This window comes from Cebidichthys violaceus, unplaced genomic scaffold (genome assembly GCF_023349555.1).
Source record: "Cebidichthys violaceus isolate CVI_PGR_0920_01 unplaced genomic scaffold, fCebVio1.0.p SCAF_4, whole genome shotgun sequence".
NCBI lineage: Eukaryota > Metazoa > Chordata > Actinopteri > Perciformes > Stichaeidae > Cebidichthys > Cebidichthys violaceus.
The window spans coordinates 9,194,084-9,209,294 of record NW_027176594.1 but is presented as its reverse complement, the minus strand read 5'-3'; the positions used below and the strand labels follow the sequence as shown (position 1 = coordinate 9,209,294).

Sequence of the window (15,211 nt, the reverse complement as noted above, 5' to 3'; positions counted from 1 at the left end):
TGGACAAGTTATTTATAACTCTAACATGCTACATATGTGCGTGCGTTCTGGTTTGTATGTTTTCTCTTCAAAGTACAATCCAACAGCCCATCATCATACTGTACTATTAGCCCGGGCACTAGGACCTTGGGGAGGCTGCTGCGTTGGCTTTCTCACTCTTCCAAGTTACGTCTCTCGTCAATAACAGCCAGGATTATAGCCAAGGAGTTTAGCTCAAAGTAAATGATGCACGGAGTGAAATTGTAAGTACAGGTAGTTACAGAATGTGGCTATCTGTAGTTGTTAACGATTGTCACCTGCTTACATTTAGGTTTACTTGAGGCAAATGAAAGGGAATATTGTTGTGGGCTATGTTAACACTAAGCTAGTTAGCTAGCTAGCTATTTTGTTAGAAACTGTCTCCAGTGAGCAAGAGTGAACGAGCAAATTCAAAATACAAGAAATAACTATCGACATCTCTCTATTCTTTGCATTAATATATCTCTCTAGTATTTCGAAACAATAATATCAGTCCCTATAGAATGTTGTTGTTTATAATCAGTTAATGGCATATTTGACACTGAACTAGTTCTTCTTTATCTCAGTGATAGTGTCCAAATGAGCATAAAATATCACTGGTATGTAAAAACTACACGGACAACAAAATAGATGTAAATGTTGATCAAAATCTTATTCCCTTCTGCTCATAATAAAACAAGTATACAACTCAAAAGTTGACACTGTCAGGTCCATTCTCCATCCATTGTGTGCGGTCCCTTTAAGAATTAGGATTTGGGAGTGACGCGGATATGAAAGCTAGTTTATCCGTCTTTCCTTTACAAGCAGGACAATTATTTCTCTCTTTGAGAAAAGTTCATATTTGTGTTGTCAAATTTCACTATGACCCTGAATTCTGTCTCTTGTGTTATCATATACTGAATGCAAGCAAAACTACAGAGCAAAATCACACTCTTTCTGATTGAACCAATACAGTATATGAACTGTCTGAAACAATGGATATCCGCGGCCCCAAAAAAAAATTGCTGCGCGCTGTGCGCACAAACATGCCCCTCCCCTTGGGGCTGAGCCCCCTTTTTCTTTGAATCCTAGAAACGCTCCTGCTATCTATCTATCTATCTATCTATCTATTCTACCCCCCCCCCCCCCCCCCCCCAATCTCTATGGGTCTGGCTTGCACATTGACTACTGGTTGTTTTTCCTATTTCATATCAGCATTCTATACACACACATACAGTTGTGGTCAAAAGTTTACATACACTTGTAAAGAACATAATGTCATGGCTCTCTTGAGTTTCCAGTTATTTCTACAACTCTGATTTTTCTCTGATAGAGTGATTGGAACAGATACTTCTTTGTCACAAAAAACATTCATGAAGTTTGGTTATTTCATGACTTTATAATGGGTTAACAGAAAAAGTGACAAAATCTGCTGGGTCAAAAATATACATACAGCAACATGAATTAGCAATTTTGGTGACTTAGAAAGTTGTGTCAATGAAATGAGCTTCATAGCATGGCCTCTTAACTTCTTGTGAGTGATTATGAGTGACTACAACTGGTGACTTCTCTGAGGCCATTTAAATAGGGCTCATTGGATACAAACGCCCACAAACGCTACAATGGGAAAGTCAAAGGAGCTCAGCATGGATCTGAAAAAGCAAATCATTGACTTGAACAAGTCAGGAAAGTCACTTGGAGCCATTTCAAAGCAGCTGCAGGTCCCAAGAGCAACAGTGCAAACAATTGTTTGTAAGTATAAAGTGCATGGCACTGTTTTGTCACTGCCACGATCAGGAAGAAAACGCAAGCTATCACCTGCTGCTGAGAGAAAATTGGTCAGGAGGGTGAAGAGTCAACCGAGAACCACCAAAAAGCAGATCTGCCAAAAATTAGAAGCTGCTGGAACACAGGTGTCAGTGTCCACAGTCAAGCGTGTTTTGCATCTCCATGGACTGAGAGGCTGCCGTGCAAGAAGGAAGCCCTTGCTCCAAAAGCGGCACCTTAAGGCTCGACTGAAGTTTGCTGCTGATCACATGGACAAAGATAAGACCTTCTGGAGGAAAGTTCTGTGGTCAGACGAAACAAAAATCGAGCTGTTTGGCCACAATGCCCAGCAATATGTTTGGAGGAGAAAAGGTGAGGCCTTTAACCCCAAGAACACCATGCCTACCGTCAAGCACGGTGGTGGTAGTATTATGCTGTGGGGCTGTTTTGCTGCCAATGGAACTGGTGCTTTACAGAGAGTAAATGGGATAATGAAGAAGGAGGATTACCTTCAAATTCTTCAAGATAACCTAAAATCATCAGCCCGAAGGTTGGGTCTTGGGCGCAGTTGGGTGTTCCAACAGGACAATGACCCCAAACACACATCAAAAGTGGTAATGGAATGGCTAAATCAGGCTAGAATTAGGGTTTTAGAATGGCCTTCCCAAAGTCCTGACTTAAATCCCATTGAGAACATGTGGACAATGCTGAAGAAACAAGTCCATGTCAGAAAGCCATCAAATTTAACTGAACTGCACCAATTCTGTCAAGAGGAGTGGTCAAAGATTCAACGAGAAGCTTGCCAGAAGCTTGTGGATGGCTACCAAAAGCGCGTAATTGAAGTGAAAATGGCCAAGGGACATGTAACCAAATATTAGCACTGCTGTATGTATATTTTTGACCCAGCAGATTTGATCACTTTTTCTGTTAACCCATAATAAAGTCATGAAAGAACCAAACTTCATGAATGTTTTTTGTGACAAAGAAGTATCTGTTCCAATCACTCTATCAGAGAAAAATCAGAGTTGTAGAAATAACGGGGAAACTCAAGAGAGCCATGACATTATGTTCTTTACAAGTGTATGTAAACTTTTGACCACAACTGTAGGTACAGTACATATTTGATTCCACCAGGAGCGTGTGCGCCGCGATTTGCCCCACCGGGAGCGTTTCAGAAGCGGAGCGCTCGCGGGCGCCACCCGCGAAAATCGTGAGATCCCGCGATAATCTGTGTAACAACCACGGATGTATAAAGAGAACAACAAACACTTAAAAGGTTACTTTACCTGTCCGACGTTTAATTGCTGTTGATTTGGTCATATTTCCCCTGACATTTTTAAGCTTAGATATTGAATCTTACATTTTTGCGGTCAAAGCAAAATAGAAGAAGAAGAAGAAGAAGAGAAGTGTAGAAGAAGAGCAATGACAGAACCCCGACCCGTGGGCTCTTCATTGAGGCAGAGGTACTGTATGCCTCCCCTCTGTGCTTTTTGACTGCGGTTTAATGTCAGATCAACAAAACTGACATTAAACTACACATACGTGAAACACATTACTTATTCTATGGAAAGAAAGGACATACAATAAAAGTGTCTACAAATATTACAGTGGTGACAAACAATGAGAAAGCAAAAGGCATGTGCTCAACCCAGTTTGTGAGGGATTCATAATCTGTTGAATTTGTCTCATCTCTGTTGGAACCGGAAATGCGCAAATTCAACGATTTTGATTATAAAATGCTTGAAATCATACATAAACTACATTTATAGCACAGATCAGTAGATAGATATATTTTTTTTATTTTATTTTATCATTATTTGTTTTTTACTTTTCTCCCCTGACTGCACGTCCCTGAACTAAATGTTGGCGACACATGTGAATGGTGGAGATCTAAACTGTAATCTGGGTAGATGTCAGATTTGATTATGTGAATCAGTCAGATGATCCTGTATGGAATATTAAGAGTTAAAGATAAGACTCCTGTGATTAAATCTGCCAAGCTGTCAGAACACTTTAGCTCCCACTACGCCGGAACACGCACGCACATGCCTAGCCTACATTACATAGAAAGAGCTGAGGGCTGTGTGTAGGCTGTCCACTTCAAGGACAAAAATAGTGTCTTCCACACGTGGGTGCGCACGTGAGATGGTCATGTGAGTTGAACACAACAACAACAAAGCCGTTCCGCCAGTCAGATTTCTCCTCTAGCTCAGAGCCCTGCCTCACCCAGTCCGTTTTCAGCCTAGCTCGCGCTCAGCTGCTGCAGTCAGTTTATTTGAGCGGTAAGGTAAGCGCGTGAGTTCCAGCCTCGGGAAGATGCCAGAGGTTCCGACCGGAGCTCCGGAGATGTCCCGGAAAAGAATCGCTGAGCCCGGTCCGCTACCAGAGCAGGTCCAGAAGAGGAAAAAGGCCTGCTGGGGCATTCTGACTAGCCAAGGTCGGTAGACTGCTGTGCTGTGTTGAAAAGCACAGGTTGTTTATGCTGCTGGGCAAAGGTAGAGATTTTCTCCAGAGGGTGGTCAAACCTATAAATACAATTGTCAGTGAAGGTTTAAAAGTTACAGCCTAAATAATGTATATATTATAGGTTGTGTGGGCTATAGGCTATTCTTGCCATTTAATATTGGGACCTCTAATTTTGCCACACATTTTTACAACTTTTGACAGCCTGATTCTCTCATTGGCTTTCAGGCGTCCATACCACACTGAAAAAATAAAAGAAAGCCTCTCAACTCGCAATAAAGCTTTTATAAACCATTTTTAAAACAAACATCCTGCATGTCACTGCTGTCTAGCAGCAAGTCTTATTGTCATTTTCTGAACTGAAATTTAAAAAGGGATGGGGTTTCAAGTAGTACGCATTTTTTTACTGCACCATTTGGTATATTTGTCCTTCATTCTCAGCAGTGGTGCCGGATCTAACCAAAAGGAATCCAAAATCGAGAGTTCAAATATGAGGAAATCGTAAATGTGATGATATATTACTTTCCCTTTAATTTTCTCCAACACTGTACTGTAAATAACTTTGATTTTGAACATGACTCCATAGAGAAATTCAGCAAACATTTGAAGGAAAAACCATGACAGTTCAATGAGCAAATTATGCGTTATAATGTAAATTCAGCTGACTTTCCTAATTGTCCCCAAATCTGTATAGTAAAAAAACATCAGATTTTACATGGTCATATAGTCAGGTTGATTCTGAGCAGGTTTACATTGAAAATGTCAACAAACCAAATCATTTATTCATTTGATTTATGAGAATTTAAAATGGGGACATTTTAAATACAATATCATTTTAGCATTTTGAGTATTTAAATCCATTGTGCTTCTCAGCAAACCTAAAATGGAGACCTTTTTTATCATATTATAGGACTTCTTTGATGACATCACATATTCAACAAGGCTTTAATATTTAATGTGTAGTAAAACAGTAGTAAATATTATTTATGAATTTGTTTTTCACTGCATGAGTCTCGCGGTCAATGCTTGAGAGTTGGCAGCCCTGCACAATATTTTCTTGCACCAATTTACATCCACCAGTGCCGTGAGAACTGGATCGTTGAAGGCGGGGCTCCATTCATTCCTATGAACGTTACTCAGTGGCGAATGAAGCAAAAACATTTTGACTTTAAAATTCCATAAAATTCAGATAAGATTACCTGGATCTTCTGTAAAAAATGTTTTATCCATGGGCCCAAAGAGCAAGCGCATTAGTGTGGCCTCTCAGGCCTCAGTCTGTGTCAGACTCATTCACTTGAGGAAAATAACTTAGCTGTTAGTGAATTTTACAACTTTTAGGACCTAATGGTTTAATTAAGGGCTATTCAAATGTCTGTACTGGGAAGTTTATTTACATCAAAAAGAATTGCTCCTAATTTACAGATGTCTCTTTCAGTCAATGTGAAAAAGGTTTTTTCGGCCCATTAGAGTGGACCGGAAGTTGTAATTCCACAGTTTCCAGGGAGCTTGATGTAGAGCTGAGAATTACCTGCACAGCTCAAATTTAAGTAGAGCTAGGGTCCGTGTGATGTCAATTTCGTCATCAGAGGGCGTACAAGTAGGCACCATCATTTTATTTATATCATATTCAAAGATGGTTTTAACTTGCACATGGCCGTGTAATTACACAACTTTCCTTATTTTCACCAAACCATCCCATTTGCTTGAGAGAAATGTTATTTCAAGCAGGCTGTATGGGATGGGCGATATGACAATACTGTGGAAAGATATATATTTATCTACCACCAAAGAGTTGACTATACTGTGTAATGTCACTATCCCTTTAAAAGTATACTCTGCAGATTTAGCATTACACCACTGCACCCATTGTCATTGTCATGTCAAATACAAGCGGCAACCTCAGGCTGTTGAGAAATAAAGCCAAAGCAGACGTGCCAAAAACTGCACTTGCTTAATTAAATGCGCTTGAGGCTGGCTCCAAAAGCGAGTCAATCCCCATAGACCCCCATGTTAAAATGCTCAACTTTACAGCAGAAATACATTTGTTTACATCCTGGTTTCAAAAGGGTTTCGGCCTCCACAGCTAAAATCTCTGTTTGTAACAACTGTGCTAGGGGAGAATATTTATATAACTTCCCAGTTTAAATTATATTAAGACATAAAGTTAGTCATTATGAAGGTGGGTGCTGTCTCAGGTGCTAGCTGCCTGCTCTGCTGTGTCACACGGGCATGCCTGAACTCCTCCAAAGATCTACCTCTCGTCTGTTTTTAGAGTTAGGCTGTGTCATCACTACCAAGATGGCAACAGTCGGAGCAACTTTTGAGCGTCACAACGCCTCTTCAGAGAGCTATGTCACAGAGACTACATCCGCTCCACAACAAGGTGAAAGCCAACGACGTGGCAGACATTTTGGGGCCAATCAGATAGTTGTAGCCATCCCTTTAAAAGTGAGCATGTGGCATGTACAGAGGCCAGGGACAGACCATCTAAATATGGCCACCGTCTCTGTAACTGTCTTGTCTCAGCAGATTGAATTATAATAAAAAAGGATTTAAAACATATGAGTAAGCTGGTTAAGTTAGTTTGTTAGGTTTGATCTCAACACACTGATTGGTTGCTTGCGCCACAGGCAGAGCAATTCTGTCAGTTACCCAGCTACTTATTCAGTTAGCTAGTTAGCTAGCTAGTAGTTATTATTAGTATTTGCAGTGGCTGACAGTGTTCATTGGAGCCGGTAAGGGGATCTTCCAGTCTGACACACTTGACATAAGGACAAGCAGGTGTGGCGGTCTTTCATTTCACTCAAAATGTCTTATATCTACCAGTGGCTGGATGTGCCATGGGGAGACGGAGATATGGGTATGTTGTAGACAAGACTGTGAGTTTATGTGGTGCAGTGATGATGCCCCAGCTGTTGAGGAAACAGCTCACTCCCACTAAATATAACCACAGGGAGCAAAGCTGAAGATCTGCTACAGATTGTGTTTTGAACAGATATTTTCCTTTAATTAAAAATGTGTGATTTCAACATATCACTGTTTAGTATCTTTAAGTGTAAGATGGGGAACTTGCAACCGAGGTCTCCCGCCACTCAAATCAGGGACTTTGCAGTTGATGTTGGTCCCGGTCCACCATGGCTCTGTAGTTCAGACTCAGTATCAGTTTTATGCATGTATATGTATTTGTTTTTTAGCACCTCTCACAATGTACTTACACAAAAATAGAAATAACAGCAAGGGACAAGGACAACAAAGCTGTAAAGATTATAAGAAATAAAACATAGAACTACAAATGTTTTGTAAGTTTTAAACAAAACAAATAGTGCAAAGGAATGTATACTGAATATACATGAACTGAATGATTATGTACAGTATGTACATATAAAGATGGCTATATTCTGTATATATCTTGTTTAGGATTTATTTTGACCCCTAATGTGGTCAATATAATGTAATGGGACGAACACTCACGCTTCTCAATATTTGATGCAGCAAAATGGTGGAATCAAAAATATATTTGCTAAATGATGAATGAGAATTTGGATCTATAACTAACGATGAAAGTAGGCTTGTGCTGTAGAATTTAACTTATTTTTGGTGTAATTCAGCTCATTCTGGTGCCACTGACTTATTACTAATTATTTTAGTAGCCTCCTGACAATCCACCATAGAATATTCCACCAAAATATTCTTTAAAACCCTTGTAGACTCTTTAGGTGATTATAGAGCGGACTCTGTGTCACGTTTAATGGCGTAGAAAAGGACGGACCCAAATGCAGGGAGACACGGGGAAACAGGGTTGAATATAGGTGGTTTTAATAGAAAAGGAAATGTTCAACACAAAATTCGCAGAACAGAGGAGTCAAAAAGTGGGTAACAAAATTGTCAAATAAAAACAAAACTTCAAAACAGGGAACACGATAGGGAAGAGCAGAGATGAAACAGGGAACATACCAGGGTTGATCAGCAGAACAAGTAACACAACGGACCAAGATACACCACAGACGACACTGAGACAGGGGACACACAGTGTTTAAACACACTGGGAGGGTGCAGGTGATGAGACACCAATTCCAATGTCCACCCTTACGGACTCACAGACTTTGAGGTGCGCTTCCACGAAGTCCGTGAGGGTTTAGTTCTGTCCCACTGTCAAATCATCAAGTGTTTGAGGGCTCTCTGGCAGACATTTTGAGCCCTTTATGAACCCTTTCCGGATGCTGACTTACGGAATTACCCACAAATCATTGCAATGTCACGTTAAACACGGGGTAACCAGTGGACGCATGGAGAAAAAAGGTAAACAAAGAGGACGGCTCACGTGTGTTCAGCCTGTCTTATTAAATTTACTCAGAAACATTAAAGGTTAAAGATGGAACAAAAAATAAACTTGAAATCAGAGGATATTTATTTATTTATTCATCAAATATTTGATTTTGTCACTGAAGCTGTTTTGACAAAAACGAGTAAATAGATTATATGAAATGCCCTCTCATATTGTGAGGAAAGAGCCTGGAAGACGTTCAAATCAGGGAGTACAAAGTATAAAATAAATACCCACAATTATACATCATATTTTTTGTCATTTTCATGGTGTTGTGATAAAGTGCTGTCCCATTCCTATTTACACCATTTCAAGCCCTCACAGTCTTTCACACTCAACCACTTACCAGCTGACGTCAGTAAATCCTTGAGGGTTCAGGGTTTGAGGCTTTAGGAGGGACACTGGAATTGGGCCACAGCAGGGTTCAATCAAGGGCGGGGCAGACAATCACAAAGACAAGGACAGGAAGTGAAGTGAACACAGGACACAAGAGGCAGGGAAAGTCAAAATAAAACAAAAGAAACAATTAAACCCAAAACCGTGACATTCTGACAGCATGAGTTTGTAGTAAATCAGTGTTGTATCCCCTGCATACTGTCCTGTCCATCACAGTGTCTGTCACTGTCAGAGAATGTTCAAATCAAGTGAAATTCAATGGCATATAACCATATAACTGTTTGTCAGTTAAGTGGCACATTTTGCTACACCTGTAACAAAACTGTTCGTCTGTTTCCTTGTCTGTGTGTGCGTGTCCAGGGTCCTGGGCAGATCGCTCCCCTCTCCATGAAGCAGCTTCTCAGGGTCGACTGCTTGCCCTGCGCACTCTGCTGGCCCAGGTAAGGTCCTTACACACACACACACACAGGACATTTTGCAGGAATAATTTTTTGCACTTTGTGTTTGGTACATTTTGTGTGTGGAAACCTATGTTGAATTAGGCTGTAGTCAAGAAAAATACTTTTTTGATCCAGAAGCCTCAGTTTACTTTAGCAAACTCCAATGTGAAAACCTTGTGGGTAATAGACTTGCAGTTGAATATATTATTAGATTAATTGTTTGAATGTGTTCCATTTTTTAATGCTGGTCTGCAGCTGAATTGCACTGCATACAACATACAAAATAAGGATGTGATATTCCACCAAATGGCCTACCCTTAATGCCCCCGCCCCCATATAACCCCTAATTAATAGATTACATACAAGGATGTGGAAGTGAAAATACTTTGAATTAGTCTTAAATTCATAGCTCACAGTAAAATAAAAATAAAAATAAAAGTGATCAGGAAAAGTCAACATCTCAAACTCGTCAAACTTGAATCAACGTCTCTGTTATCGTTTACTCGGAATGAATTCAAAACAGAAAGACTGACTCTAACAAGTCACATAGAAAGACAAATTCAAACAAGGCAGTGTGCTCCCTAAACAACTAAAGTCATAACACTGTGTGCTTTGAATTTTTTAGGGATATCACACCAACATTGTCACCATCGATCATGTGACCCCTCTCCATGAAGCCTGCCTCTCAGGACATGTGGCCTGTGTCAAAGCATTAATAAATGCTGGAGCAAATGTAAGTATTCGTCTTCTTATCCCCACCATTATTAAATGTTCACCATGTGTCCACCCTAAAACACATTATCACTGTCATTTAGCAGCTGCTTGATATAGTGACTGTTGTGTATTTCTCACATGAAATGTGTGTGTCTAGGTGAATGCTGCCACCATCGATGGTGTCACTCCTCTGTACAACTGTTGTGCCTCTGGGAGTGTCGGTTGTGTGGAACTGCTGCTGCAGAATGGAGCACACACACACACACCCCACACACACTTCCCCTCGGCTCTGCATGAAGCCTGCAAGAGAGGTAAATACACAGAACAGGGTTTTTGTAGCAGTATATGATTTAACAGTTCAGTATCCAGTATGTGTAGTTATAGTTGGATTAGTCTGTGTGTCCAGGCCCAATATCTCAAACACCACATCTAGAGCTGGGCAATATATCGATAGTATATAGATACTGTGAAATGAGGCTAGATATCTACTTAGATTTTGAATATTGCAACACTACTTGCAAGGCTTTTTCAAGATTGGTCCAGCTGTTCTATGATTTGCCTTTACCCACTTAGTCATTATTTACACATTACTGATGATTATTTATCAAAAATCTCATTGTGTAAATATTTTGATTGCACCAATGGTCAACCCTACGATATTGTTGCAATATTGTGTCAAAGCATTTGGTCCTAAATGTCTTGCTTTTTGATTTTCTACATATCATCCAGCTCTTACCCCATCACCAGGTTTTGGTGGAATTTGGATGAAAATCTCACCTCACTTATGCATGGTTGCATTTTTAAAATAAAACAGATCAGCTGCTGCAACATTTATAGGTCAGGTTGTAATGTTTAACTACAGTAGAAAGGTCAGATCCTGGTAAAAACCCGATAACAAAGAGCACAAAGGTACCAGGGCTCCAGACTGCAACCATTATTTGTGAGACTGCCAGTTAAACACAGCTTGTGATGCACGTGTACAAGCAGCGTAGACCTTTATGAAACAATCTATTTAGCCGCTAACATGTTACAAAATGATTATTCTTATTATTTTAAACACCATGCTGTACCAACAAAATCAAGTGTTGATGCAACCAACTGAGAAAGTTGGTAAAAGTGGAAAAATTCTGAGCCCTGGGTATTGCTCAATAACTTGGCAAATCAAAAGCAACATAAGCTTTTACAATTACCCTTCAGCGTTTTAAAGTTTGTGAATGTTTCATCATTGTGTGTGTGCGTCCAGGTAATAGCCAGTGTGTGGAGTCTCTGCTGTCTCATGGAGCAGATCCAGACTATGAAGTGTCCCACTTGGGCTCTCCTCTCTACATGAGCTGTCTACACCGACACACGGCCTGCTCAAAGATCCTGCTGCACAGTGGTGTGTCTCATTTACTGCATTTTAACTTGTAGGACACCAGTGTTACCTGCTGGGAGCAGGTGCCCACAGTTTTCTATGGCCCAATCCCAATCTCCACTCTCCAGGACTTACAGACATTGGTGTACGTTCCCGCAAAGTCTGTTAGGGTTCAGGACTGTGCCACTGTCAAATCATTGAGTGTTTGAGGGCTCTCTCGCAGACATATGAACTTTATGAACCTTTTCCGTAAGTCTGCATTTCTGCAGAATTACCCACAATTCATAGCAATGTGGCATTAAACACGAGGTAACCAGTGGAGGCCAGAGACGTAAGGAGAAAAAAAGGTAAACCAAGAGAAGGGCACATGGGTGTTCTGCCGGGCATATTACATTTACACAAAAACATTAAGGATTAAAGATGGAACATAAAAACACATGAAAGCAGAGGAATGCAAGCAGAGACTTTTTTTCACAGCTGGTTTATTCATTAACCGTTTCTTTTCATTTTGTTATTAACGAGTACATGAAACGAGTAAATGGATTATTTGAAAAATACCTCTGATCTGGTGAGGCAAGCCTGGAAGACGTTCAAATCAGGGAGTACAAAGTATAAAATAAATACCCACAATTATACATAACATGATATGATGTCATAGTAACGTGATATGTTGCAGCAAAGTGCTGTCCCATTTGTATTTACACCATTTCAAGCCCTCACAGTCTCTCACACTCTGAGGGTTCAGGGTTTAAGGCTTTAGGGGAACATTGGGCTTCGGCCTTTGATTCTTTTGGTCTCTTTGGTCCAGAAAATTAGCAGCTTTAGTCACTATGCCCAAAGTTTTGCTCAATGAATGCAGCAAAATAGGCTGTGATTCTAAGGCCCCTAAGGCCTGAAGCATTGAACCCTCAGGGATTTACTGACGTCACCAAGTGGTTGAGTGTGAGAGACTGAAAGGGCTTGAAATTATATAAATACGAATGGGACAGCACTTTGCAGCAACGCATCACGTTACTTGATGACACCAAAACATGTTATGTACAATTGTGTTTTTTTATTTTATATTTTTAATACTCCCTGATTTGAACGTCATGTACAATTGTGTTTTTTTATTTTATATTTTTAATACTCCCTGATTTGAACGTCTTGCACTCTTGCCTTATAAGATGAGGGGTAATCTATTTATAATCTTTATTTACTTTTAATAAATGGTTGATGAATAAATCAGGTGTGTAATAAAGCCTATGCTTGCATTCCTCTGGTTCTTGTTTTTATATGTACCATCTTAAATCGTTAATGTTAATGTTTCTGTAAATTTAATAATAATGCATGCGCCAGCCACTTTTTTTTAACCTTTATTTTACGCCTCCAGGCTTTCCTTGGTAACCTTGTGTTTAATGTCACAATGCTATGAATAGTGGGTAATTCCCTCAGGGAAAGTCTGCAGAAATGCGGACTTACAGAAGGTGTGCATAAAGGACTCAAAATGTCTGCGAGAGAGCCTTTAAATACTTCATGATTTTACATTGGGACAGCCTTGAGCACTCACAGACTTTGCGTGACCGCATCTCAAAGTCTGTGAGTGTGGACATTGGGATTGGGCCTTAGACTGAACTACCAGCAACCTTTTCACATTAAAAGGAATGTTTTGATTCAGTGCTAATATAGAAAATATTGCTTAATGCAACTTTAGTCAGAATGTTGTACTAAAAATACCTTTTACTTAGGCTGATTAAGACTAATCTGGAAGTTTTCCTGACCACCCAAAGTCATCCCAATGTTCTTCCCTGTCTATTTGTAATCGTCATTACTGATTAGATTACAATGCTCTCTATCAGACTGGAGCCAACCGACAAAGGAATCAATAGCAGACTCAGGACACAAGGCAGTGAATATTAAGGCAATATAAAAAACAGGCAAAGGTATCAAAAACGCTAGGCAACAGTCCAGAAAATACAGAAACAGGGTCTTAAAACTAGAGAAATACACTGAAACTAGAATGTCGGAATGCTAACCACAAAGAGCTAAGACGAACTGGCAACAGACAAGGAGAGCACAAGGACTAAATACACTGAGGAGTAAGGGTGATGAGGGACAGGGAAAACTAATGAGGCAGGTGAAACTAATTTGGGAGGTGGCAGACAGTTACACAGGTGGGAAACACACAAGGGCAGGAAGGGAAGATTTCTGAAACGAGGGGGGGTGAGTATACCAAAATAATAAGTGAAAAGCGGAAACAACGAAAACAGAACGTGATGAGGCTTGGATGCAACACCTGGCCTATGGTTCTCAACTTTTTTTGTATTGTGACCCCCTTTAAATCAAGCAATGTTTATTTGTGGCCCCTTGTCACAGGTTATTGCACTAGAGTGGCCATTTTTTCCTACTGGGGATGCCTCAGTTAAAGGATTTTTTTTCAGGCCCAAAGAGGTGAAGGTATGCAGTGTCCAACAAGAAAAATGCAAAAAAATTTCAGGATTATCTTGGGACCTCTTTTGGGGTCCTGACACCCAGGTTGGGATCCATGACTTAAGGCAGTTTCTCTGGGAAGAAGTGATGTTTCTTTATATTCTTCTGATCTCTAATAAAGGGTATAATTCTAATTTGTTGCTCTGCATAGGGGTCAAATCAGGTGTATAGTTATCTTCTCTTCCATCGACAGCATTAGTAAATGTATTATTAAAATCTTCTCTCCTCTCCTCTTGTCTCCTCGCGTCTTCTCTAGGAGCCAATGTTAATGTAGGCAGAGGAGGTGACAGCCCTCTGCATGCCACTGTCAGACAGGACAGTGCAGATCAGGTGTTAGTGTTACTGGACTATGGAGCTAATGTCAACATCAGAGACGGTAACAATCAGCGGCCTGTGGAGCTAGCGCCTGCTGGTGGAAAAACACAACAGCTGCTACTGACATTTGAAGGTACTGCAATATCTTCTTCTGCAGTTATTCTCAACATTGATGCAAGGAACCACTCGAAATTTAGGTTGTATCACAACAGTAAGAGGAAATCCCTCTGTCTCTTTCTAGGTTGTCCGAGGAGTCTCTACCAGTTGTGTCGACTCCAGATCAGGAACCTGATTGGTCGATCCAGACTGAAACTGCTCCCCCTCCTTCCTCTCCCTACCCTCCTCACTGACTACCTTGAGCACGTATAGGATGATGGGCACACATGCAGCAGGACAGGGAAAAGTACAATTCAGATGACATTTCTTTAACATTTTAAATTTTGATGTGCCAAGCCCCCTATTAACCATTTTATGTCAACACACATCACAATGTTTTCAACTGTATGGTTGAGTTTGCCTACTACAACGTAATTACACCACAATACACTGAAGATTTACTCTGCTGCAAGCTGTACTCTGGGAACATAGTGCATTGCCTTTGTGTTGCCATAATTGGTTTATTTTAAATGTTTATTCATTAGGACTTTTTTTTTCCCCTGACAGATGATTGTGACTTTTGGTGATCTACACTTTGAAATTGTTTTGTTACCATTTGTTCGTCCAGCACAATATGTCATTTTGTAAATATTGGAATTTATTTCCCGATAAGTACCGACCTCCAGGTGTTTGCATGAATATGTAAATATTAATAAATGATCCATGACATGACCCCACTGACCTGTCCAGCAGTCTCACATCAGTGAACATGAACAAATGGTACACTATTGTTTGCAAAAGCAATGTATGAGGCCAGTAGACTTTTTTAAATTGTCATGAGGTCATTTATTAAGGCATTATGACAATAATTATTTG

At 40.2% G+C, this 15,211-nt stretch overlaps 1 protein-coding gene across 1 annotated transcript; it reads left to right on the top strand.

Annotated features, from left to right (window-relative positions):
• Nucleotides 1–3,937: 3,937 nt before the first annotated feature.
• Nucleotides 3,938–15,076, top strand: asb5b (ankyrin repeat and SOCS box containing 5b). The gene is made up of 7 exons (XM_068727666.1): nt 3,938–4,201; nt 9,308–9,387; nt 10,013–10,120; nt 10,259–10,412; nt 11,345–11,479; nt 14,181–14,372; nt 14,481–15,076. Exons 1-7 carry the CDS (start codon nt 4,081–4,083, stop codon nt 14,606–14,608), a joined length of 918 nt encoding a protein of 305 aa, XP_068583767.1. The 5' UTR covers nt 3,938–4,080; the 3' UTR covers nt 14,609–15,076.
• The last annotated feature ends 135 nt before the right edge of the window (nt 15,077–15,211 follow it).